Here is a 25,836-nt window from a genome sequence, read left to right as displayed (position 1 = left end):
CCCGCTCCAATTTTCCCAGACTAAAAGGTCTCGTCCCCTTGTGGGTCCATCCTCTCCTCAATATCAACTCGAGGGTCCAAGTCTGCTAATGCAACATCCTTTCCCTTACCTTCACGCTTGTGGACGAGCGCTTGCACCGTCAAGCCTGCCACGTAACATTCTCTAGCCATCTTCTGATCGGCTCTAACCGTGCAGATAGTGTCGTCGGTCGAAGGATACTTCATTGCTAAATGGGGTGTGGAAACAATGGCCCCAAAGGAATTTAAACATGGCCTCCCGATCAGCACATTGTACGGTGTATTTGCCTCCACCAACAGATATCTTATTCTCATTTCTTTAGCCCCCCTGTCCGTTCCAAAACTTGTTCTCAAGTCCACTTAGCCTTGGGTGTCAACCCGCTCTCCATCGAATCCCACAATCTGCTTGTTGTAAGGCACTATTAAATCCTCTAACAGATCCATCTTTTGAAAGGTTCTCCAATAAAGTATATTGACCGAGCTACCTTGGTCAATGAGGACTTTGCTTATACTGTACCGGGAATTGACTGCCATTACTACAATCGGATCGTCCTGATCAAGATCAGGGGCTTGGAAGTCCCTGTCAGAGAAAATGATGCTTGGCATTAATCGTCTTGCTACCTCTATGTTATTCACACTCCTCAACCTCCTCAAATGTCTCTTCCTTGCTAATGAGGTAGAACCTCCTCCCGCAAAGCCTCCTGAAATAATATTAATATGGTCCTTAAGAGGCCTCTCCCCACTTCTGCTTCTATCCCGACGAACATCCTTCTTGTTTGGGTGACGGTCTCTCACTGGCGACTTCCTTCGGGTATCACTCTATACGTACTTTTTCAGCTGTCCTGCCCTTATTAACTCCTCAATTTTATCTTTCAAAGCAAGGCACTTTTCTGTGTTATGGCCAGCAAGCTTGTGATACCTACAATACCGACCTTTTTCGTCGTCTTGAACGTTGTGCTGCTGCCTCGGGGGGCGCTGCTCGGTTTGCATCGCCTCCTCAAATATCCTGGTACGAGGTACCCCCAACGGCGTGTAGCTTCTAAACTTGTGCCCTTTTTGTTGCTCGTGTCGACCTCCTTGTCTCCCCTCTAATCCTGGTAGCTTTCATTTTTCTCTCCAATCAAACTTCTGACTTGTGGGTTGCATTATCGCCTCCTTTTGACTTTTCCGAAAAGCCCTCATTTCTTCCACACGAATAAACCTAGCAGCCTTGTTATGCAGTTCCCCTATCGTCTGTGGTGGTTCAGTATAAAGGCTGTCAACAAAAGGACCTGGCTTCAGTGTTGTGGTCAAACTCCTCAAGATATACTTTGGCCCTACGTCTCTAACCTAACGAACCGTTTTATTGAAGCGATCCATGAAGTCCTTTAATGTTTCTTCTCTCCCTTGAGTCATCTTAACCAATTTCAGATATGTCAAATCCTCCGCTCTGCTGGATGCAAACTGCTGACTGAACGTCTCTCGCAAAGTTTCAAACCCATCGATCGTTCGGGGTTCCAACGAGTGGAACCAGTCTAAAGTCTCTCCCTTCAATGACAAGGAAAAGACCCGACACCATACCATGTCATCCGACGAATAAACTGCCATTGCATCTACAAAAGAGCGCAGATGCTTCATTGGGTCAGACGTTCCATTGTATTTCTCCATCACCGGTAGCACCTTGTACTCAAGCATTATCGCCCTCATGACCGTTGCAGTAAAAGGATGGAGTCCCTTCGCCGATCTGGATGCTCCACCAGTGCCAAAGGATTCTCAAGGGCCACGTTTTCCACATTGTGGCCGACATTCCAAGAACTCCTCCCCCCGACATTGTTCGCCTCCGGCCCTCTGCGTGCGTCCTGAACGGTGTGGCTGCTTTCTCCTCGACCCTCAGGACTAGGACCTTCAGCCTCATCATTTACCGACTGTTGGATCGAACGCCCTCCTGGTCCTCTACCCCTCTCCGCTCTCAAAGCCGCTACTTCCTCTCTTAATTCCTACATCTGTCTCTGCATCTCCTGAAGTACCTGTAGTTGGAGCTGCTCTGCCATTGTGGTTTCTATAGGTTTTCTTTCGCAATCCTCGGCCCCACGGTGGGCGCCAAATGTTTACGTTGAATATGGGTCCGAGGTCGCCGCTCCACGGACAAAGTGCGCAACAAATGGCTCAACTCTCTCCTTCTCCAATCGGCTCAGCAAGGGGTGACCTGCGAGAAATCACTCTGACACCCAAGTCAATGAGGTGTCCTCCAAGGTCTTAATGTATCTCAGAAAAATCAGACTTTACCTGGTCATTAGTTCTGTATTTATATGCTTTGTAATTGTCCAGCCCATTGAATGTCATTGAATGTCATTTAATGCAATATATTTTATGCCTCATCATTTATTAATTTCCTTATATCCAGCATAATCTACCTGATATCACTCGTTGATTAGCCATAAATACAATACGCGTGATGTAATAATTACTCACCTTTATTATCCATCAATGCCACTGAATGTCTGCCGATCGGTTCCTTCCTATTGAACGTGCTGGCCGTTTTCGGTCGATCGTCCACACCATATAGTACAATATTTAAGTCTTATTTTAAAAGTTTTACACTCTAATTTACAAATATTATTTAAAATACAAATCTTTGTTACGGCTTAACCTCACAATCATATTAATTTTATTTTATTAAATATAAATATAGAAGGTTGCATTTTATGTAAGTGATATTAATGTATTATTTTATTATTTAATTTTTAAAGTTAAAGCGTGGGTTTTAAGGACGCTATTGTATACTTTGATTTTTTTAAAAATAAAATGAAATATTTATAACAGTTTATGTTATAAAGAGGTTCCATTGCCTTGGCCATTTCGCAGTGCCTTAGCCACAAAAGGGCCAAAACTGGTAAAGGAATAAACCATAAAAAGGCAAAAAAAAAGTGAAATAAGATGGGAATTTCAAAAGTGAAAGTGAAAATGGGGAGAAAGCTTACGTGAAGTTGGGAAGGAAATTTAGAAGCCGCTTGAAGGAAATCTAGAATTGCTAAATCTAAAAGAAAAGTGAAGGTTTCTTTTGCTATGGTGGTTCTGTTTGTTGTGGGTTGGTTGAGTTGGTAATGGATGACTCCATGTTGGAAGTGTTGGATACAAACAAAGTCTCACATCAGATAAAACAAGAGATGGACATGGATTTATATACACATAAGATACCTTTATTGGTATAAGAGGCCTTTTGGAGTAGTACCAAAAGCAAACCCGTGAGGGCTTAGCCCAAAGCGAATAAGATCTTACCAATGTGGAGATCTATGTGTGTGTGAAACCTCTCTAAAAATGGTATCAGAGCCCATGGTTCAAGTATGGTGACTGGGCTCAGACGAGTACGTCCCTCCATGATTCATATAAGACTGATTCATATAGATTGTTATACCAGCTATAATGCAATACATCTTATAAAATCCACGATTTGTTTTCTTCTTTCAATTTTTCTTTCTCATCTTTTGCATGTGGGAGATTGTTATAAACTTGTATTGCAAAATTTTGTTTCGAAAGCAACGTAAGAACATTGCGTGATGAACATTACTTTTCTGCATGTTCAAATCTCCTTTTCCCTAAGTATCAAAATAAAGATTTCGTGAATGATTTTGACCATGACGTGAGGTGCGAACTACAGGGGTAGTTTCCACCAAATCTGGACCGTTGGCCTTTTCCCATCTCTTATTTACTTTATAAATAGATTCTTTCTTCCATTCTGAAAATCACATAAAAAACACTCTACTCTCATTCTCTTTTCCTCTTAGTTCCATTTTTTTTCTCTTTTTCTTTTCTAGAAATATTCTAGGTTTATTTCACACTCTTTTTAGAGATCCTTACTAGTCTTGATATCCTCAGAAATTTCTGAGAAGTTCCTATTGTATCCTAAGGGACTTATGCAATACACTACAGATAAGTCCTTATAGACAGTGATATACACGTCTCGGAAAATTTTGTTTGTGTTTTTGTCAGTTGTTTTACAACAATTTTAAGGGCTGTCATCAACAACTCAATCCCGGAGAATCAAAATAATGTTTCTGGAACTCAAACGTTCTTCGCAAAACCTTTCTGGATGTATCAAAAATCAAATCTTCTCTGGTTAGAATTTTTTATGTTGGCAAGAATGTGTGTTAACTCTTTTAGACGTGTACGGAGTCACCTTTGCTCTTTCATCTCCAAAACTCGACTCCAATCTCCCTCCAAATTCAAAACAAGTTAAAGATTGGGTTCATGCAAACAAGGTATGCCGACATACTTTACTTAGTGCACTCTCTAACGATATGTTTGATGTATATTGTTCCTATAAGGAAGCGAAAGACATTTGCTGAAGATGTCGTCAGACAAAGGTTCATTACTGGGAATTAATGTCGCTTGGAAATTATTGAAGACAAGGATATAAAGTCTCAAATCAATGAGTATCACAAGCTGCTCGAAGACATCAAATTGAAGAATGTTCTTCTACTGGATGAATTTGTTTCATAGCTTTTGATCAAGAAATTGTCGCCTTCCTAGACTGATTACAAGCAACAACTAAAACACAGACAAAGGCAAATGTCACTTTCAGAGCTCGTCACTCATATAATTATTGAAAATACCAACAAGAATGAGTGTGTTGCAGCAAGGGCCAAAGCTTTATCTACAAAAGCAAACGTGCTAGAAGACAGAAATGTTCCCAAAAGGTACAAACATAAAATTGATCACAATAGGAAAATAATTTTTGAAAATATCGTCCCAACACATCTAACCCCACTTTTAAGAAGAAACGAAATTGCTTCGTATGTGGGAAGTTGGGCCATCATGCACCACAGTGTAGGTGTAGAGAAAGAAATGATAATCCTCCTACGAAAAATATAGTCGAAGGAGATGACATTATTGTTGCTGTCATTTCTAAAGAAAATCTGATGACCAATGTGAGCAAGTGGGTGGTAGACTCTAGTGCTACCAGGCATATATGTGCAAACAGAAGTGTCTTTAGCATATCTGTCCTACATGTGCCATCAATCAGAGTTAATTTAATCTCTGTAGCACTACTGGGAAAGTGGGGTTAAAGTGTCATTCGAGTCTGAGAAGATTGTAATGACAAAAAATAATGTTTTTGTGGGAAAGGAATATTGTGATCAAGGTCTCTTTGTTCTTAACATTTTTTAGAATATTAACGAATCCTCTTCTTTTGCTTATGTTTTGACTCGTATGATATATGACATGCTAGACTAGGACATGTGAATTCTTCCTATGTTATGAAATTACAATGACTAAGATTAATTAATATGCATGATAAACAAAGTAGTAAATGTGATATATGTGTAGAATCTAAAATAACCAAGAAAAAATGTTATTCTGAAGATTGTCAAACTAAATTGTTAGGGATAATTCATACTGATCTAGTTGATTTAAAACAAACCATTTCTACATGAGGTAAAAATTGTTTTGTAATTTTTATAGATTATTATTCTTGATATACTAAAGTGTATTTAATCAAGCATAAATGAAGTCTTTGATGTATTTAATCAAGCAGAAGTAAAAAATTAATTAAATAAGAAAATTAAGAGGATTAGATCAGATAGAAGTGGTGAATATGTATTGTTTAATGACTTTTGTGTTAAAGAATGTATCATCCATGAAGTAACCCCATCATATTCACTTGAGTCTAATGAAGTAGGTGAGAGAAATAATAGAACTCTTAAGGAGATGATGAATGTTATGTTTATTAGTTCTGGTGCACCTAATAACCTTTGGGAAGAAGCCTTGCTTACTGCGTGTTTTTTACAAAATAGAATACCTCATAAGAAAACTGGATAAACTCCCTATGAGCTATGGAAAGTTTATCAATCTAACATTAAATATCTAAGAGTGTGGGTGTGCCTAGCTAAGGTGATGTTACACGATCCTAAGAAAAGGAAAAATTCTAAAACCTCTTATTGCATGTTCTTAGGCTATACTGAACATAATGTTGCGCATAGGTTTCTAGTTCTTAAAAGTGATATACTTGAAAATAATTCTATAATAGAGACGAATAATGCTGAGGTTTTTGAACATGGTTTTCCTTTAAAGGTTACTGAGACGTATCAACCTATAGATAATAATAATAGTGATGCATTCTGTAAGAATTTAAGAAGTAAAAGACAGAAGAAGGAAACATCCTTTGGTAATAACTTCTATACATATCTAGTTGATAATGATCCAAGTAGCTTTGTATAAGCTATTAGTGCTCCTGATGCAAAAACAGTGGGATAACAAAACCCTTGGGAGAAATATGATCTTCGAAACATCGAGGGGAATGAGACTTAAGCAATTAGAAAACAAACAAGTGATGGTAACCCAACCTTTGTGATTGCAGATCCCATGAATAAGGTTCAAATGGGTAAAACCAAGTCATTTGTTAGTTCTGATAGCACTAATTTTATGTTAAATCAAATATGTACATTTCTATGGTGTGTGTGTGTGAAAGTGCTAAAGACTGCATTATTGAGAGGTTAAACTTTGTAATTAAACAAAGTTTTAATGATCTTCATATCCCTTATGGGCGGTGTATGATTTGCAGCATACACTTGATGAAATCACTTATATGAGTGTCAACTGGGGCTGCTTGCATGAGATCTTAGCATAATCTCTAGAGCACGCACATGGCCTAGTAAACGCATCACAACGATAACAGTAAGGATTGTGAGGGGTGTATTGTGATTGATAAACCTCTAACACACTCAAGTGTCGTTGTTTCATATAACTTACTATACCAACTACATTTTGTATTAAGTTTGTCGATCTAGGACTTGTTCATATAGCTTATTATACCAGCTCTAATGCATTACATCTTATGAAAGTAAGGATATTTCTTTCTATTTCTTTAGTTAATGTTTGATCTTTTGCAATATGTGGGGGATTGTTATATTTGTATTGCAAAAGTCTTCCGAAAAGGCTAAGAAACATTACTGAATGAACGTTTTCTCTCTCTCCTTCGTTCAATCTCCTCCTACAAGTCTCAAAAGTTAGTTTGGATAGTATCTTCCGTGAAATCTCCTTCCGCAAGGCACAAAATCAATTTCGGGCAACTTCTTCTGCAAGTTTATTTTACCTTGGATCATTCCTTTCAGCATTTATAAATAGAGCACTTGTTTCACTCCAAAAACAAACCTAAACATTTCTCTCATCCTCTCATTCTCTCTTTTCTCTTTCCTTCTGAGAAAATCATGGTTTATTCTTTTACTCTATTTATATTTCCTTGCTAGTTCTGAGATCTTTAGAAATTTTTGGGAAGTGTCTGTTGTATCTTGGGGGGCTTGTGCAATACACCGCAGATAAGTCCTTAAGGACAATGATCTACACACCTCGAAAAATTGTGTTTGTGATTTTGTCATCTTTTCTACAACAGGATCTGTGGTGATTTGCAATCCCCGTCATACGATAACATCGCGGTGGTAAAGGCAATGTGTTGTTCAAGGCTGACGGCGAGGCGCAAGACTCGCCCTTCTGGTCTACAGTGAAGGCGCACTATGGGTATGAGTTTCGTGACGATTCACGTAGTGGTACACGATGGTGGTCATCGGGTTTCATAGTGGTTGTCTCAATGTAGTGTTGGTTGATGTAGTTACTCCTAGTTTGGGTAAGGACCCATTAAATTTCCAATAATGATCGAGATAAAAAATTAATACTTTTAAAATAAAGTAAAAGAAATTAATAATTAATTTGGGTTTGGAATAAATAAAAATTCAATTTTGGTCTTGTTTATAATTTTGAATGAGTTATTTGATAATTAAGAAATCATCAAAGTGAGTCTTATTTATCCAAGTAGTTTATAGAGAAATTATAATGTTCGTGTTTATTTATATCCATGTGAGGATTAGTCGAACCAAAGGAAAATTAATATTTGGTCGGATTGTATAAGCATTTGTGATGGTAACATGTGATAATTATAAGGTTTTACATGTCAATGATAAATCGATCCAAAGATATGCTTGTTATTGGACATGTTTTTATTATCAGTGTTGATCATTACACCAAGATACCTCTAGTCATTAATATTATTATCCAAAGACTTGATATTGATAGGGCATTGAGTGTCTTGAGATGGGATAAACTATTATTTGAATGTATTTGTATAATTATTAATTTTACAGTATAAGTTTAATTATTTTGTTTCTCTTATACAAAACACAACTACGATGACTTTAATATCTGCCAATATAAATTCAGTTTTTGTCCTCAACGATACAAATTTTAAGGACTGGAAAGATAACATAGAGATAGTTCTTGGCTCCATGGATCTCGATCTCACATTAAGGATTGAAAAACCTTCATCTCTCAATGACTCAAGTACCTTTGACGAGAGGAGGGCATATGAGAAGTGAGACCGCTCAAATCGCATGAGTTTGATGATCATTATGCGCGACACTCTAGAGATTTATAGAGATACTATATTTGAAGAAATTACAAGTGCTAAAGATTTCCTTGTTGAGATTGAAAAACACTTTGTGAAAAGTGATAAGGTGAAAGTAAGTGCACTTCTTCAAAGCTTGGTTTTAATGAGGTATCAAGGCAAAAGAAATGTGAGAGAGTATATCATGGAGATGTCAAACATTGTTTGAAAACTTAAGGCTTTGAAACTTGAGTTGGCGAAAGACTTACTCGTACATTTTAGTTTGATCTCTCTTCCTATACAATTTGGACAATTTAAGGTTTCATATAAATGTCAAAAGGATAAATGATCTCTTAATGAGCTCATTTCATAATGACAAGGGTAAAAGGAAGAAAATTGATAATCCCAAGAATGATGCAACTAAAGGCCCAGCACAAAAGAAACAAAATTAGTCTAATAAATGTTTCTTTTGCAATAAAGTTGGACACATAAAGAAGGACTGTGCGAAATATCATGTTTGGAGTGCAAAAAAAGGGTTGTCTAAATGATGGCAATCCCCTTAGCTAGGTTAGGCCAAAGCTAGAAGAGAAAGTCATGGTGAAGGGTAAAGAGTGAGTGTTTGCGGAAGTTGGTGGAAATGAGAGCTAATCTCTTGGTCATGGGTTTTTTTATGGTGATGTAGGTGGTGTTTAGTGATGTCTAAGAGAGGTTGTGCTAATTCTTGGAGGAAGGTGGCTAAGGATGCCACTTGGGTTTCTCTAGCTTCGAGTGAGCTTAAAAAAGTAGTATCGCACAAAAATGACAGCATAACTTTACTCTAAATCAAAGGTAATTACATGAAGGAGAGACACATCTATTTATAGACTAAGGTGTCTCAAAATGGACAGAAACTTTAACCTAAAAGAGCTACCTTAGCTAACTTGGAGAGCAAGGATCTTGATGACCAAAGAGATAGAGTCTAAGTCCATCTTCCACAGATGACTTCAACTTTTCTTGAAAGTGTTTGGTCATGCTTAAGGGGTATGTCATCATTCCCTCCCTCTTGAAAAAGATTTGTCCTCAAATCTTCTTGTTTCTTCATGACAAAAATCATTTTCTTATTGTTGGTCAACTTGTATCATTCCTCCTGGATAAAAGATCCATATGCAGTAATTACCAAACAAAATTTCAATCAATTTTTGTTTCATAGGTAAAATATATATAAAATCATTAAAGGAGGCCATGTGTTAATTTTGAGAGATTTTTCTTGAAATTTTTCAAGACCTACTTCCCAATAGTGTGTTTGTCTACTTTGAGTTAATTTTAACCTAAAAGATAACATCAACTCAAAGTATGACTTTAAACTATCCAAGGGAGAGTTTATAGTAATGGAAGAAAGAGTTAAATTTGAAAAATTCTTATGATTAAAAATGAGAATTAAAAAAGATGAATTAATGTTAAATTAAGAAAAAGTAACCAACAAAGATTTCATAAAGGGAGGTCATGGTCCCATATGTAAGCAAACTCATTATTCTTGTTTCTTTCTCTTCAACCGTCATAAGAGATAACATAAAGTGCTCTATAAAGGGAAGATCAAATACCAATCTAGGTTAATTCATTAATTGTTCCCAATAGTCAATCCTTTATATACATTTCCATTTTCTGTTCTAAAGAGAATTGAGAATTGTTCTATTTTATAAAAGTTTAATGCTTATTAATTTTGATCTATGAATCTAAGAGAGAGATCATTAAATATCCTCTAGCATAATTCTCATCCCTTCAAACTTACAACCAGTAGAAGATGGCCGAGTTACATATATTTGGGTTACTTTACCCTACTTTCATCTCTTATATATATATATATATATATATATATATATATATATATATATATATATATATATATATATATATATATATATATATATATATATATATATATATATATATATATATATATATATATATATATAAAATGCTTGTACAAGCTAACCTTGAATTTGAATTAACAATTCAAGTGAATAACTCGTACCCTTTGGTATATCTACCTAACTAGAGAGAATTTTACTTGGTAGCTGCGCATTTGCGAAACCGGGTATAGAAACTTTGTTGGGGAACCGTACACCAAATTATGTTCTTGTCTTTAGCACTGCAGCTAAGGTCATCTCTTCACAGCAACAATATCAAGAGACGAAATCCAAGATACTATAAACTTGTATATAGTATATAGCATCTGTTATGAAGCCAAAACCTTCCAAATTCACATATCCGACTCTTCAATTTCTGTTCTTACAACAAAACTTGGAAATGCCAACGTAATATCCCTGAAACATGGGGGAGGAGACATGGATGAAAAGGAAAGTTTTCTGAAATTTGAGTTGCTGAAAAAATAAGGTTCATGGAGAACGAATATACTGACTTCAGATATGGAAGAGTCATATTCTTTATCAAGGATGGGTGTTTGGATACAAATGCTTTCCACTCTTCTTGATCTATCTTTCCATCACCATTTATATCAGCATCACTAAAAGTCTGTGGGTAAGAAGGTATGCAACAACGTGAGGAATGCCAAGTTCAAAGGGAGCTCATCTTAGAACTTAAAAGTAACAAAAATAAGCTAAACTTTCTGATTTATGAACCTTGTCCACAATGCTTTCAATCATATCATCTGAAAGCTCAAGATCCGACTCGTGCAGAAGTGCCAATACCATCTCCTTCAACTGCAAACATAAATAAGACCATTATGCTAAGGAGTGAAAGCAATGGGTTGATCTAGACTTATACTGAGCGAGCATAAATATATGTATCTATAGATATGGATAAAGCTAAATAAATATTAACGTGACAAAATCAATAACCAAAAAAAAAAAAAATTCAAGTTGTGATTTCAACAATGAAAGAAAACCATACCTCTTCCCTTTCAATAAACCCTGTCTGCCTCAGATCATACAACCTAAAAGCAACTGCAAGATCATTATTCCCAATTTAAGGAAATATAAGTATCATGTGGGTGACTGAAAAGCTTTAATGCAACTGAACATGAACAACCAGTGCAACTTAATATAGGAAACTCCAAGATTAAGGGGAAAAAAGAAATTAACATGAAATATTTATGTTGGAAGGTCAATCTTACAAGTAATTTTGTCTTCTAAAGGTGCATTTGGGTGAAAAATACCCAATGATTGAACAAATTCGCCAAACTCAATGACCCCATTGCGCTTGAGATCAAACAGGTCAAAAATCTACGGAGAAACAAATGTGAGTATGCATCAGAATCAAACAGTGCGAGGATGAGAGTTAAAAGAAGTGATGTGATTGTAAATGTAGAACAAAATAATAGATCAGATAAAAAGATTCCACAGAAAAAAGTAGGCAACGTCGGATATTGTAAGTATAGCTAGCATATAGCCTCCATGAACTTTATGGGCAAATAATCTTAAACTATAGAACATGGATTAGATTCACAAACCCTATCCGCAAACAGATTTTTCTTGTTTCTGTTCCTGAATAGTGCCAACTGGAATTCTTCCTGGAATGCAAGATGATCAAGAAGTAAATTGTCAAAGAGATTACTTAGGTGCCAACTTTAGGACATCTCATCTAAACTGGAAATTTTAAAGCTTCACTCACCCTGTGAATAAGATTATCTTCAATAATGGAATTGCTCAACTTCTTGAAGAGCTCATGCAAGGCTTCTACTTCACTAACAGTAACTGTCGAAAGAAAGAAAGTTTCTTTTTATCACCTTTGAAACTTAATATTGAGCTCATAAAGAATCACGAATCACTCGTTACGAGGTTTCAACAAACAGTTGTGCTAGAATCTTATAAACCTAATAACAGAGGATATTAGGATTAAGTACATTGATTCTATATCCACTGGTACTGTAAACCCATATTTTTCCATACATGATCGTTAGAATATAATTTGTCAAAATCAACTATCAGTAATTAGGAGTAGCTGAAAGAACTGCGACACTGAATTTGGAAATTTGATTTTTTGCTTATTCTGTATTGTATATTAAAAGATTAGCGAGTCCCAGGCAAACTAAATCATAAATTGAGTAAATTTACAAATTGAAACCGGAGATGAAATGCCCCCAAGAGTATAAGATGAGTAGATTAGTAAAAGGACCTTGGTGGTTCTTAGCAGAAGCCAAATCAAAATTTGAACAGAAAAGCAGCAAGGATTTACCATTCAATGATGGATCATGATACTCACAAGGTGTCTGAGATGCAAGAACGGTGGGTTCCTCATAACCTGGCGTTCCGGTTCTCTTTGAAGATGAATAGCAGCAGCCCATTAAAGAGAACTGCAAAACTCTCTCCCAAATTCTTTGATAAACAATGGATTCATTCCAGGAAAGGGCCTAAGTTTTTATCACAGTTATGCTCAATATGAATATCTGCAACATTAGTTCAAGTTTCAATTGCATGGAATACATTAGACTCTTATCGACCAATACTGATCTTCAGGTTCAAGACAATTCACTTGTGATTTGAAAATTGAACAAAAAACAAACATAACATAATTATCTCAGTTTACAACCTTCCAATGTAAAGTAAAAATTCAGCCACGGATAAATTGCGTAGAGCTGACAAGAACATTAAAAGAAAACCATATAAACTCTGTTTCATTATTGATTTACGTTATTTCATCCTTTAAAGGTTCATTAACTTGGTCAATTAATGACCCTTATACTTGCAAGATAAGCACAAGAAGCAAATTAACGATTATCCGTTTGCCAGACAACTCACGACATTTTACTATCCAAGTTTTTCAAAGATGTCAAGTGAGACAAAGGAAGAAAAAACTAGTTTCTCCTTTTGAATTTTGGAAAAAAACATCAGATAGAACAACTCTGGTGACCCAAGCATGCTCTCAGATTCTATGGACGGATCTTTTCTTTTTTTTCCTTCTTTGTAATATTTCTTTTAAGATCTTTCAACGCATTTCTCTAGTATCGAATATAAAAAAAGATGAAAACACTAATTAAAAAAGAAAATCTAACCTACTCTTCCTTTAACTTGATATTAAGAATAACAATTTTTTTTGTCTGTATGTAATATCGGATTATAGTCAACTGCTCTCAAGAGTAAAAAACCTAAAATGAAAACAACATGACAGCACACCCTCAACATACATATTTTTAATACACTTCCACTGTCTTAATTTTACTTTCTATAAGTCTAATTGATGGCTCAAATTCGTTTTCCAAAAGGAAAGGACATGAAAAAAAAAAACCAGGCTCTCTTCGCAAAAACAAATATTAAAAAGCCATTAGAGGAGCTCCAAATCAAAATCAAAATAACGAAGGATGGGTGGGCAAGGTTAATTGTTTGGTTTTAATGGAAATAAAAAAGCAATTCTTGCAAATAAAATTCGTAAAAACCAAAATCAGTGAGACTACAACAGCGGCTAGCTGACTCATTCATCCATTACTAATATCTATCTATAATAAGAAATTTTAATATAATATTTTAAAAATAAAGTTTCTAAAAAGGTATTAGTTATATTTAATCTTCACCTGTTTTCAGTAGGAAAAAAAAATCAGAATACTCGAGGTTGCAGACGAATCTGACAATCATATATTACAATTCAAAGAGAATACAATACACGTAATATTAAGTTTCAGTGTATCTAATTTTAGATTAAAAGAAAGAGAAGGAGGAAAAGAAGAATGGAACTGAATAAAACATTAGAGAATCATTGTTTAGTACAGAAAAAGTAGAAGGTTTCTCCTCATGTAAAGAAAATATAGGAAAAAATGAGTATTTTAAATTTTGTACTTATTTTTAGTCTTCGGAATCATTTGTTGTTTAGATTCTGTATTCCATTAATCTGGTACAGGTAAGGTGCAAAAGGAAAAGTAGAGTAGTTGGAATCTGGAAAACAGTTAGTAGAGAAGTCAGCGCAGGCAGTGAGAAAACTGCAGTGAGAAAATTGGAAATGTAGATTTGTTGTATCTAAATAGAACTGTCAATGGAGAAAGGAGAAGATGGATAGACGTAAAAGGAAGACATGATTTACAGCAGAAACAGAGGAATGAGTGAAGAAAGAGGGGAAAAGAGGGAAAAACCTGTTATGTGTGTTGGAGTTGAATGAATGGGATGAAGATGGCGCAGGAGAGAAGTTGCTTGAGATGCAATTTGGAGCGTTGTATATTTATGTATTTATAAGGAAGCAGGTATTAGATTAGACCGTAGAGTGGTGGCATCATAATCGGAGGCACAAAATTTTTCTTTTCATGTTTTTTCTCTTATTCCAGCTGGTGGTGGCCCCCACCACCGCTGAAGTCATCACATCTTCTCTTTGCCAATTTTTACACGACTCAGACCCATAGACTCAGGACCGTATAGCTAAGATTAGGGATGGTGTATTAGAACTATCTTTGTTTATAATTATTTTTTTAATTGTATTATTTTAATTATTTTCTTAAATTAAAATTATTATTTTATTAATTTTATTTTTTAAATAACCATTTTTTAAACATAATTGATTTTTCAATTTGACAGTTTTTTAATTTTAATTGTAAAATTATCAATAAAATAAATAAAAGTATTTACAATAATATTATAAAAGTTATTTATATTTAATTTCATAATTAGAATAATATATAATAATAATAATAATAATAATAATAATAATAATATATTTTATTATCATAACAAAATGAAAATGAATGTATGGATATTCGAAGTTAAATTTATACTAAAATTTATTTTGTTTATTTATCTATCTTTATATATTTTTGTAAAATTTGTGTGAAGCATTTCAAATATTACAAACTTTTAATTTTAGGAGTATTTTTTTTAAGAATATCCGTTTTCTTCAAATCGAATAAGGGCTATATTAATAGAAAATATTCTAATGTTTAAGTAAGTGAAGTAATATTAAAATAAATTAATGTAATTAATTTATTTAGTATTTTATATTATTTATATTATATTTATAGATTTTTTACATGAACCTCATTAGACTAATACATTGATTAGTTTTTGATTACTTTATTGACTTAATCATCACCTTAACTAGACTTTTCATATAATAGATATACCGGGCTAATTTATAGTATAATATTATACTAATTGACTGACACATAACTGATTATATCACTATAGTTTGTGGTTAAAACCCTAAAGATTTATTACTCTTAAATATATACCGATTATGTAGTCTTCTCCTATAGTTTAAATTATAAGATTTAAGGACGTCTAAGCGACATGTCATTATATTTTTCATATAAAAGACTAACATTTATCAAGTTGAAATTATACTTTATACTCTATTAGAAGAAATTTCCATCATTCTTCATTATTTAAGACATTTATTCATACGATTTATGATATTAATAAAACTCTTACATTTTATTGAATCGACCAACTTACTATCTCTACCCTATACATTCATAAATGGAAAGAGAAAAACACTCTAAAATAATTACAAAAATTTGATAGTAAAAAAATAGTTTAGGATTTAATATAAGAATGCAATTATTAATAAATGTCTGTCAACCATCAGCTTTAAACTTTCAACTTTCAACTTTGTCCACCAATACTTACAAAAGTATTCGATTTGGTGGAAGATGCGAGAATCTCATTTAATGACATGGAGGATTTTTATTTTTTATTTTTTATTTTATTTTTATTATTTTTGTGTGGAGGAAACAGGAAAACGTGAAAAGGAGAAAGGTCGGAAAAAGAAAGGAAAAGAGATCTGACAGAAAAAGTAACGATGAATAGTAAAAAGAAAAGGTATGTCACCTTAAAACAGATGTTGGCATCAATGTACAGTGTTTTGCTTTTCATTTACAATGTTTGCCTTAGTTGTATTTGATTTAACAACCACTATAAAATCTGTAACATTGACACTTTTAATCAGTGCTTTTTATCTTATAAACACTCTAAAATATTGGATTTAAAAAAATTCCTCCATATGGAAATTAATGCATAAAAAATAATATAAAGTTGAGATTAATCGAATATAAAGGTCAAAATTTTGTTTTCCTTTTATTCTCTTATCCCATAGTTATTATATCAGATTTGTTAAAATAGTACTGTTAAAAAACTTTTGAAGTTTGAAATTTATGTCCGAGGTTTTCAATTCAAAAACATATCTAATATTTTCAATTCTTTTTTATCACATCATTACAGAAATGGTCACACTCGATATATTTTCAATTTAGAATTTAGAAATTCATCATAACTTTATTTTTATTGTGTTTGCTCCTAAAGATATATTTAAAATACTAAATGTTTTTAAAAAATCAAGCTGTTTGGATTAAAAAAATATAAAAAACTAAAAAAAGCTCATCAATATAAGTGAATAATATATTGAACTTAATAAATTAAAAAAACTGTTTTAATTAATAAAATTAGATATTTATCATTTTATTCTTGTGATTAAAATCAATTTAAAATAAAATAAAATTAGTTTAATTAAATTATTATTAATAATATTATTATAAACATATATAATAATAGTATTACTATTATTAAATAAATAATTATTATTGTCTTTATTATTATTATCTTGATTATTGTTATTATTTATATTATTATTATTATTATTATTATTATTATTATTTTATTATTATTACTATTAAAGATGTCTCAGAAGGTTAAAAGTATATATTTAAACTAACATTTATCTCAAATGAAAGTATTTAGTGTACAACACCTCACACCTAATATTAAGCTATTTAGTTAGTGTTTGCTGCCTTAAGTAAAACATCTTATATTTTTTTATTTTCCAAATTCTTCTTACTATTTATAACTTTGCTTTCATTTAATTTTCTTATTCATTATTTTCCTATTTCATCATTTATCATGTGCACTACTTTCTCTGCCTTACCTCTTTTTCTATTCGTATCTCAGTCATATTTCCACCTCAGAGCAAAATATTCATAACATCCATGAAACACACGAATACTTGATTTCAATTGGATTCTTATGAATCTAACCATATATTAGTAAGTCATTATATGACAAAACCCATAGCTTATTTGAAATAGTCAACAAAGTAAGGAACTTAACATTGCCGAAACTTTATAATCCGGCGTTCAAAACCTAACTAGATATTTATATTTTAACATAATTTTTAAATTTAAAATTTAAATTAATGTATTTACTTAACAAATGTCTCTTGAAATGATTTGACCAAAAAGTCCGTTAAAAGTTGGTTCAATAGCCAATTTTGTCCCTAGTTTCGTTGACAAATCTCAATTTAGTCCCTTGTTTTAAAAGTGTTTGGAATGAGTTCTCACTTTTAAAATTTTGAGTCAAATTAGTCCCTTCCGTTAAATATAACCAAACGAAGTTAATAAGGTGATGATCTGGCAGCAGTTAATGGTTACGTGTCATAATTTACTTTTAGACGTGCTGACGTGTTCCTTAATCAAAGAAGATAGGGTCTTATTAAGAAATTGGATTTTTTTAATTTCATCGATTTTGCACTCTGATAACCGAAGCAACCCACAGAACCCCAACAACGAAGCCATTCCTTCCCATACCACACCGAACCTCGAGGCCAGGATCTGAACTTCATCACCGTTGCTCACAGTCACGTCGTCAACTCCCACTCGGAAAAGCTACATCCTTTGTGCCCCGTCCTCACACCCTTTCATCTCAAACACCTATTCCTCAACCTCCAAAACGACCACGTATTGTCCCTCAAACTTTCCCAATGGCTTCTCCAACACCATCCATCCATGCACACCCTCGAAACCCTCTCGTTCCTCCTCCACACCCTCGCCACACCTTGCCAATTCAAAACCATCCAAACCATCCTCACAAAAATCCTCTCTTCACACCCTCCCCACACCCTCTTCGACTCTTTCTTACACTCCTACCCTATCTGCAATGCTTCCCTTCTCGTCTTCGATGCCCTCTTCAAAACCCTCGCCCAATTAAAAAAACCCAATTAAAAAAAATTTCATCTCATTGAAAACCCTATTACTTCCATGGATAAGCTAACACGAAACCCTGCAAACTCATTACCCCTCACTCTACTCACCTTCTTGGAAAGAGCAGCAATCTTGTACGGGGACTCTCACTCTATCCTCTATGACCACATTTCCTTCACCTAGTCACAAACCCACTGTAGATGCCTCTAACTCGCTTCTTCCCTCACCCGGTCTTCGTCCACTCTCATTCACTCCCTCTTATTCTCACCACTCTTTCAAAATTCCCCTACACCACACGTCCTTCCCTCGTCCTTATCACAGACGACGGCTATGGGGATGCAGATGTTATCGCGACGGCCCACACAATAGACACATACGAGCACCTTTTGAGCAGAGGCGACCCGAACTTTCGATGGGCACAGCCCAACTCCGAGTGGGACCCAATAACCCTAAACTACACCTCCGACACAACAACGTCTCCCAAGGGCGTGTTACACCTCCGACCCTCTTCAAAACCCTAACCCAATTAAGGAAGTTGCATGAGGCGAAAAGGGTTTTCAATGAGATGAAATTTTTCCCCAATTAAAAAATCCAAATTCTTAATAAAATCCTACATTCTCTAATTAAGGAACACGTTAGCGTACACAAAAGTAAATTATAACACGTAACCATTAACTATTGTCATATTATCACCTCATTCACTCCGTTTGGTTATATTTAACGGAAGAGACTAATTTGACTCAAAATTTTAAAAGTGAGAACCCATTCCAAACACTTTTAAAACGAGGGACTAAATTGAGATTTGTCAACGAAACTAGAGAAAAAATTGACTATTAAACCTTAAAAGTTTTATCAATGCATGTTTTATTATTTTACGGTAGAATATAATAATATTATATATGCTTGAATTAATCAACCTGTTATTTGTACTTAATTTGACTTTTAGATATAATTAAATAGTAAAACATAATTATGAAGAATATGTCCGATATGTTACCATGGTTACTTGATTTAATAACACATGTTAAAAAATGTGAACTTTAAGCATAATTTCATCTTATAAAATTGATTTATAAAATGAGTTTTGTATCAATTTATATATTATAAATTAATCTTATTTTATTTAATGTAGAACTTTTAACTCACCTCTCTCACGTCAAGGTATATACATCTTAAGTATGGTACTAGAATGTATTATAAATTGATCTTATCTCTATTTGATATATGACATCCAACATCTCCTATCATAACGGGATATATTAATGGGTGGTCTGATAACGAGTGAAATAATATATCCAACTAACAACAAATATCCCGATATGGGTAACACAATAGGCTGAACAAACAAATTTTTTTGCTAGGATAAGCTTTAATGCATGAACTCTAATATCATGTCATATATTATAAATTGGTCTTATTTATAGTTGATATAATACTTTCTACACACCTCCCTCACGTTATGGTTTATACATATCGAGAGTAAGACTATATATTAATGAGTAGTCTAATAGGAACCAATAGTGAGAGAAATAATATGCCAAATAAATAACAAATATTTCAATATCGAGTGATACAATAAGTTGAACTAACCAAAAATCTCGATATGATAAATTTCAATCCCTCAAAACTAATTTCAAATATGATATTTGTATCCACTTATATATTATAAATTGATTTTATTTCTAGTTAATGTGACAACATATTAATAACTTAAAGTGTAAGAACTTTTTATATTAAAAAAGTTAATTAAATTCATTTGTTTGTACTCTGAACTAGTATGACATTTTAAGGTTATATCAAATGCAAAATAACCTAAATTGAATTAGGTAAGTCTTTCTTAATTTATGGTGTTTTAAATGTTTCATGAATATAAATACTTTTAATTAAGTTTTTGTTAAAATATTTTTATACCTAAAATGATTTTTATTATTATTTCAATATACTACAATTGTTGTTTTATTGTTAATGGTATGACATAATCATTATTTTTATATTTTCTGTTTTAACTTTTAACTCATCCATTAATTTTTTATAATTTGTTATCAACTCAAGCATTATGTTTTCCAAAATCAACATATTGAAAAATTAAAAAATAATGAACAAACTAATCAATAAGTTAGAAAAATATAATACTCCCATCATCGTTCCATTAAGAAAATTGTTAAATATAAACTTAATTAAAAATAATAATTATTTTAAAACTTAATTAAGTTTAAAAGTTTCAATCATTTAAATTAATGAGTTGGAAAAAACTCTTTATCGTATATAAATTTTTTGCTTAAATGTTAATTTGAGTTTATTTAAGGGTTAAATATGTTTTTGGTCCCTTAACTTTCAGCGAAAATTGGAATTAGTCCCTCTCCAAAATTTTGGACAATTTAGTCTTTTTAACCAAATTTTGTTAACTTTATTTGATGTTTCACGCATTTCTTAGTGAACATTGAAGCAAAAATGTGTCAAACGGTGTAAACAACTGAAATGCTATCATGAAACGCACTTGAAACATCAAATAAACCTAACAAAATTTAGTTAAAAGGACTAAATTCACACATTTTGAAAGTTTGGGGAATAAATTAGGCCAAAGTTTTGAAGAGGAACTAATTTCAATTTTCGCTGAAAGTTAAGGGATCAAAAACATATTTAACCCTTTATTTAATTTAGTTATAATATATATATATATATATATATATATATATATATATATATATATATATATATATATATATATATATATATATTTCAATTTGGTTTCCGTTTTTATAAATTTTTTTAATTAAATATATTTTTTTATCATCGTTTAAATAATTATAACAATATTTGTCTCAGGTTAATTTGTGTTTTTTTTTAATTTAGAAAAAAATATCTAAGTATCAAGTCAATAAATATTATGTCATATGTCAAGGTTACGATGAATGTTTTATATTCAATTTGATTCTTATATATGTTATTTTTATGTAATTTAATCTTTTTTTCTTAAATTAAGCAATTTTCATTAATTTTTGTTTAATTTGATTGATTTCATTAACACTTTTAAATAATTAAGAAAGAAAAATTGTTACATTTCTAATTTATTAACCTTTTAAAATTTAAAATTAATGGTGTTAATAGTCATTGTTAAAATCATTGAACCAAACATGATTTACTGTTTGTTAATTATTTAAACAACATTAGAAAAACGATGAAAATGAACAAAGTTAACTAAAATTGCTCAATTTCTTTTTAAATGAGATTGAATTAAACAAAATACGGAATATAAAACTTTAACATTGACACATAATACAATGTTGAATTAACACATGAATATTTTTTAATTAAAAATTAAACAATTAAAAAAATAGAACAAAATAATCCAAAAATTAAAGGTCACAAATATGATTCATTGTCCGTTAATTATTTAACGACATTAATAAAAAAATAAATTAAATATAATTGAAAAAGATTGGGATAATTTTTTTATTAAAACTAAATTAAATAAACTTTAAAAAATAGAAATCAAATTAATATTTAACTCTAAATTTTGTATGTATTTACTTGAAAAATGTATTTATTTATTTATTTATTTGAGAACAAATGAAGAATTATTTCATATAATTCATCACAAAAATATCATGTTATATATAAATAAATCGAACAATTCACTGAGATATCCATGTGAAATTGATTTGATTTACGAAAAGATTTCTTACCACATGATTTTAGCACAATACTTTGCTGTCATACATAATTAATTGCCTTTGCTGCTGTGGCACTCATCTTCAACGTTTCATGCTCATTCTATCTTTCTCAAAAGTCTACGTGATGTCATTCGAAATCTTGTTTTCAAATTTTGACCCAATTGAGATTTGTGTTTCATATTTTTGTTAAGTAAAAAAAAATGTCCAATATAAAATAGTTAAACCTTTTGTTTATGTCACTCCAAAGGTTTAATTAACTTTGATCATCAAAAGTTTAAAATATATAGTATATCAAGAATTACAATAACATATAAGACCATTGTAGAGTATTAGACGTGGTAGAATGTTTTAAATATGGAGTTTCATTATCTAAGAATCTTTATCTCTCTAAAACTTCTTTCTTCAAATTTGCTTTGCCTTATCTCAAGAAATTCTAACTCCCTATTCATCTATCGGAAGATCAGAGACCGTCTTAGCACAAGTGCAATAAAAGGAAACGACAACGGTTATTTTCGCCTATAGGCAGCGATTTCGCAACCGAGGTATATACAGACGAGGTAAAAAAGGGTAAACTTTTTGCCTCGATTTTGAACCGAGACAAAAAGGGTAGAATTTTGCCTCGGTTCTTAGGTAATCGAAGCAATAGAGTTTTTTCTTTTTTTTTATTTTGCTTTTTGCTTCGATTCTTTTTTTTTGTAATCCAAGATTTCCCAATTTTAGAAACCCAATTTGATAGAACCCCAAGGTTACAATTTTTGAATGGAAATAATGTTTTCCCTACAATGAAAACACAGAACCAGGAGAAATTTGTGGAAACGAAGAAGAGTTCCTGCAAATCCCCAAATAAAAAACATTCAATCATGAGCTTTGTTGTCGCGAAACCGCCTTAGAACGGAGACCACCACACTGCAAACGCAAGCCTACTCTTAATCGCCATCAAACAGGGCTTCTAGCATCGCAAAGACGAAGGAGATGGAACCCTTGCGGAGGCAGTGCCGCTGCAGCCCTCATTGTGCCGCAAGAAAGGAGTTTACTCTCGTTCTTGCGAAACTCAGTCAATCCCAATGAAAGAGAAAAGTGAAATGCCTCCCTTAGTCGCGATATCACTACACTGCCAACTACGCCCTCGTCGTGCCCTTGTCGCGCCCTCGCCACCTTAGCCTCGTCGTCATCGTTCTTTCGCTACCATCGTCTTTCTTTGGTTGTCTACGAGAAAGGAAGAACGATTAGAAAATGGCGATGAACGATTCTTGTGTGAGGAAGAAGAAGACGAACGCAAGAAAGAAGAAGAAGAACACAAGACAAAGAGGATCTACGAGGAAGAGAATGAACAGTGTAGGTTAAAATTTTTTACGTATCTAGAGTTAAGTAAGTCATACTACCTCGGTTCTTCCAGTAACCAAGGCAATAGACCCCTTATTGCCTTGGTTATTAGTACAACCGATGCCTAAGGTGCTCAGAGAAAAATCAAAATAAAAAAGGAAATGACAATTTTGAAATTATTTTCAACTTATATGCCTCGGTTGGCGGTATAACCAAAACATAATGCACTTTTAACAACGGGTCTAAAGAAACTGAGTCAATAGGGGTTGACAGAACGTTCAAAAAGCAGAACTGTCAAGGATTTGACAGGCTTTTATGCCTCGGTTTTCCTCTCAACCGATGTAGTAAGTATCTTCCAGAAAAGGTGTTGGATGAAAAGTCTGACTTGCAGAAAAGTAGGTGAATTCTACAAGTTGTTATGCCTCAGTTGCTCTTATAACTGAGGCAATAGACCCTTTTTGCTTTAGTTTTCAAGGAATTGAGGCATATAACTTTGCTATTATTACAAAATGCCACCACGTTTTTATATGCTTTGGTTTTTATAAAGCTGAAGCATATATGACGCGTAAAAAAACAATTTCTTTTACTAGTGGAGGGTTCCTTGAGGCGAGATCTTCATTTCTAACCGATTGATTTAAGCTATAAAGTAAGTTGATCTTTACCATATTTTCTTAAATTTTGGTGTCTTTGCCTGTAGGGATTTTCTTCACTCTTTTGGGGTCTATGTCTTCTCTAAGACTCTTTGGTGATCAGTGCTACTGAGGGTATACTCTGATCAAATTGTCATGAATTATAGGAGCAAATAGAGATCTTGGAGCCATAGGAGGAATTTTAGAGTTCGTAGAACTGTTAGAGCATCAACCAAGTAAGGAAAGCTAGTTTATTTAGTTTGGATTCGGTATGCATGTGATATTTGATGTTTATATGATGATTGATTTGTGAAATTTAATTAAATCGTGAAATTTGGTATGTTGGGTGATTGAAAATGGTGGTGTATTGATTTGAAAACTTGTGCATGTTGGTGTGTAGTTGGTTTGCTGATGTGAAAAGTTGTTTATTGATGAATTTGTGAATATAGATTTAGTGAATCTGAATTGATGTATTTTTATAGAACTTGGGTTTGAAATAAATTAGAAGAGTTAGTTTTGGGCATGAAATGAGGGTTTTGACAAGTAAAATTTTTAGATCATTGTTTTGAGAAAGTCTACAGTTTTGGGAACTGTCTTGGGGCCATTTAGGGTTTAGTTGATATCTTATTGTACTAAAAACTTGGTAGATCATCTGGTAGGGAGTCATCTGGTAAGGAGTCATTTGGTAAGGAGTCATTTGGGTAGGAGTCGTCTAGTAAGGAGTCATTTGGTAAGGAGTTGTCTGGTAAGGAGTCGTCTAGTAAGGAGTTGATTGATGGTAAGCGTTTGGTGGTACGAGTTGTCTAACAATGATTATGTGGTTTGGGATCACAAGTTTGGTGTTCTGAATATCAGTTCTGGACGTTTTTCTTTTGCGGGAGGGGGGGGGGGTGTGTTGAACCCTTCTAGAGCTATTGGTGAAGGTTTCCAAACTGTTTTCCTTGCCTAATGTGTATCAAGCTACTATGAAGAAAGTTGTGTTATTGTGTGGTTGCTATTTCCAAAATATTATAAATGATTTTATAATTGAAATACTTTGAGTATGTGATGATAATTGTTAGAAATAAGGAGACTTGTTTCTCAACACCAAGAGGGGGTGAATTGGTGTTTTATAAAAAACTTAAACTTTTCAAATCTTTTTGAGAAATTAGAATGATCTTTAAACTTTCTTATGTTGTAAGTAAATGCGCATGCAAAGAAAGTAAAAAGATAAGGAAAGAAAATCAAACTCAAGATTTTTATCCCGGTTCGGCCTCAATGTCTACACCCGATCACTCTCCCAATCAACCTTAGATTGGAGAGTATTTCACTATAATGATCAAAGTATTACAACAAAGGTTTTACAGAGCTTTCTCAAATGCAAACACCTTCCAAACTCTCAATCAAATATAGAAACAGAATACACCTGCACACACAGAACCACTTATCCATGTTGCCGAAACCCTTTGAGAATCCCTTCTCAAAGTCCAAGAGCTCCTCACTCTTCTTCCTGACGCGCACATCCAGGAAACAACAAATCAAAGATTGCAAAAACTTCTTCTGATTAATTCAGATACACTTGCAGTAGTGCTAATGTGATCAGCCAATGTAGTCCACGAAAATGCCTCTCAAGAATGCTTCAAGATTCTTCAAATTCTTCACGTTCTTGATTATTGGAGCGTATCTGCAACTTGTAAAATCTTTTCTCACAAAGAATATCAGATAAGACAATTTACAAAATGATCGAAAGTTGTAGTATTGCAAACAATGTGTCAATATATAGTTTTTATCAATTCAGACGCAAAACAATCGATTACGTTATTTATGTAATCGATTACATTAAACCATATGTAACAGTATTACAACAAACTCAGCCCTTAATTAATGTAATCGATTTGCAATTAATGTTGGTCAAACATATTTAAAAGTATGATCGTTAAAGCAGTTATGACTAGCATGAAATCAGTTTTCAAAACTTAAC

General features: G+C 33.0%; 1 protein-coding gene across 4 annotated transcripts; it reads right to left on the bottom strand.

The window, feature by feature from the left end:
- Nucleotides 1-10,301: 10,301 nt before the first annotated feature.
- Nucleotides 10,302-14,563, bottom strand: LOC108329932 (calcineurin B-like protein 4). Of its 4 annotated transcripts, none has more exons than XM_052876692.1 (10): nucleotides 14,426-14,487; nucleotides 14,136-14,231; nucleotides 12,541-12,751; nucleotides 11,977-12,059; nucleotides 11,816-11,875; nucleotides 11,480-11,588; nucleotides 11,257-11,309; nucleotides 10,986-11,066; nucleotides 10,766-10,878; nucleotides 10,302-10,670 (listed from the first exon to the last, which is right to left on the bottom strand). In XM_052876692.1, the coding sequence occupies exons 3-10, from the start codon at nucleotides 12,647-12,649 to the stop codon at nucleotides 10,607-10,609; spliced, it is 672 nt and encodes a 223-aa protein (XP_052732652.1). In that variant the 5' UTR covers nucleotides 12,650-12,751; nucleotides 14,136-14,231; nucleotides 14,426-14,487; the 3' UTR covers nucleotides 10,302-10,606. The 4 variants fall into 4 exon arrangements, with proteins under 4 accessions (XP_052732652.1, XP_052732653.1, XP_017419808.1 ...); XM_052876693.1 differs by having other exon boundaries at nucleotides 12,568-12,751; XM_017564319.2 differs by lacking the exon at nucleotides 14,136-14,231 and having other exon boundaries at nucleotides 14,426-14,563.
- Between the last annotated feature and the right edge of the window lie 11,273 nt (nucleotides 14,564-25,836).

This window comes from Vigna angularis, chromosome 4, assembly GCF_016808095.1.
Source record: "Vigna angularis cultivar LongXiaoDou No.4 chromosome 4, ASM1680809v1, whole genome shotgun sequence".
NCBI lineage: Eukaryota > Viridiplantae > Streptophyta > Magnoliopsida > Fabales > Fabaceae > Vigna > Vigna angularis.
Note: the sequence above shows the minus strand (reverse complement) of the source record. Positions and strands in the feature narration are given on the sequence as shown.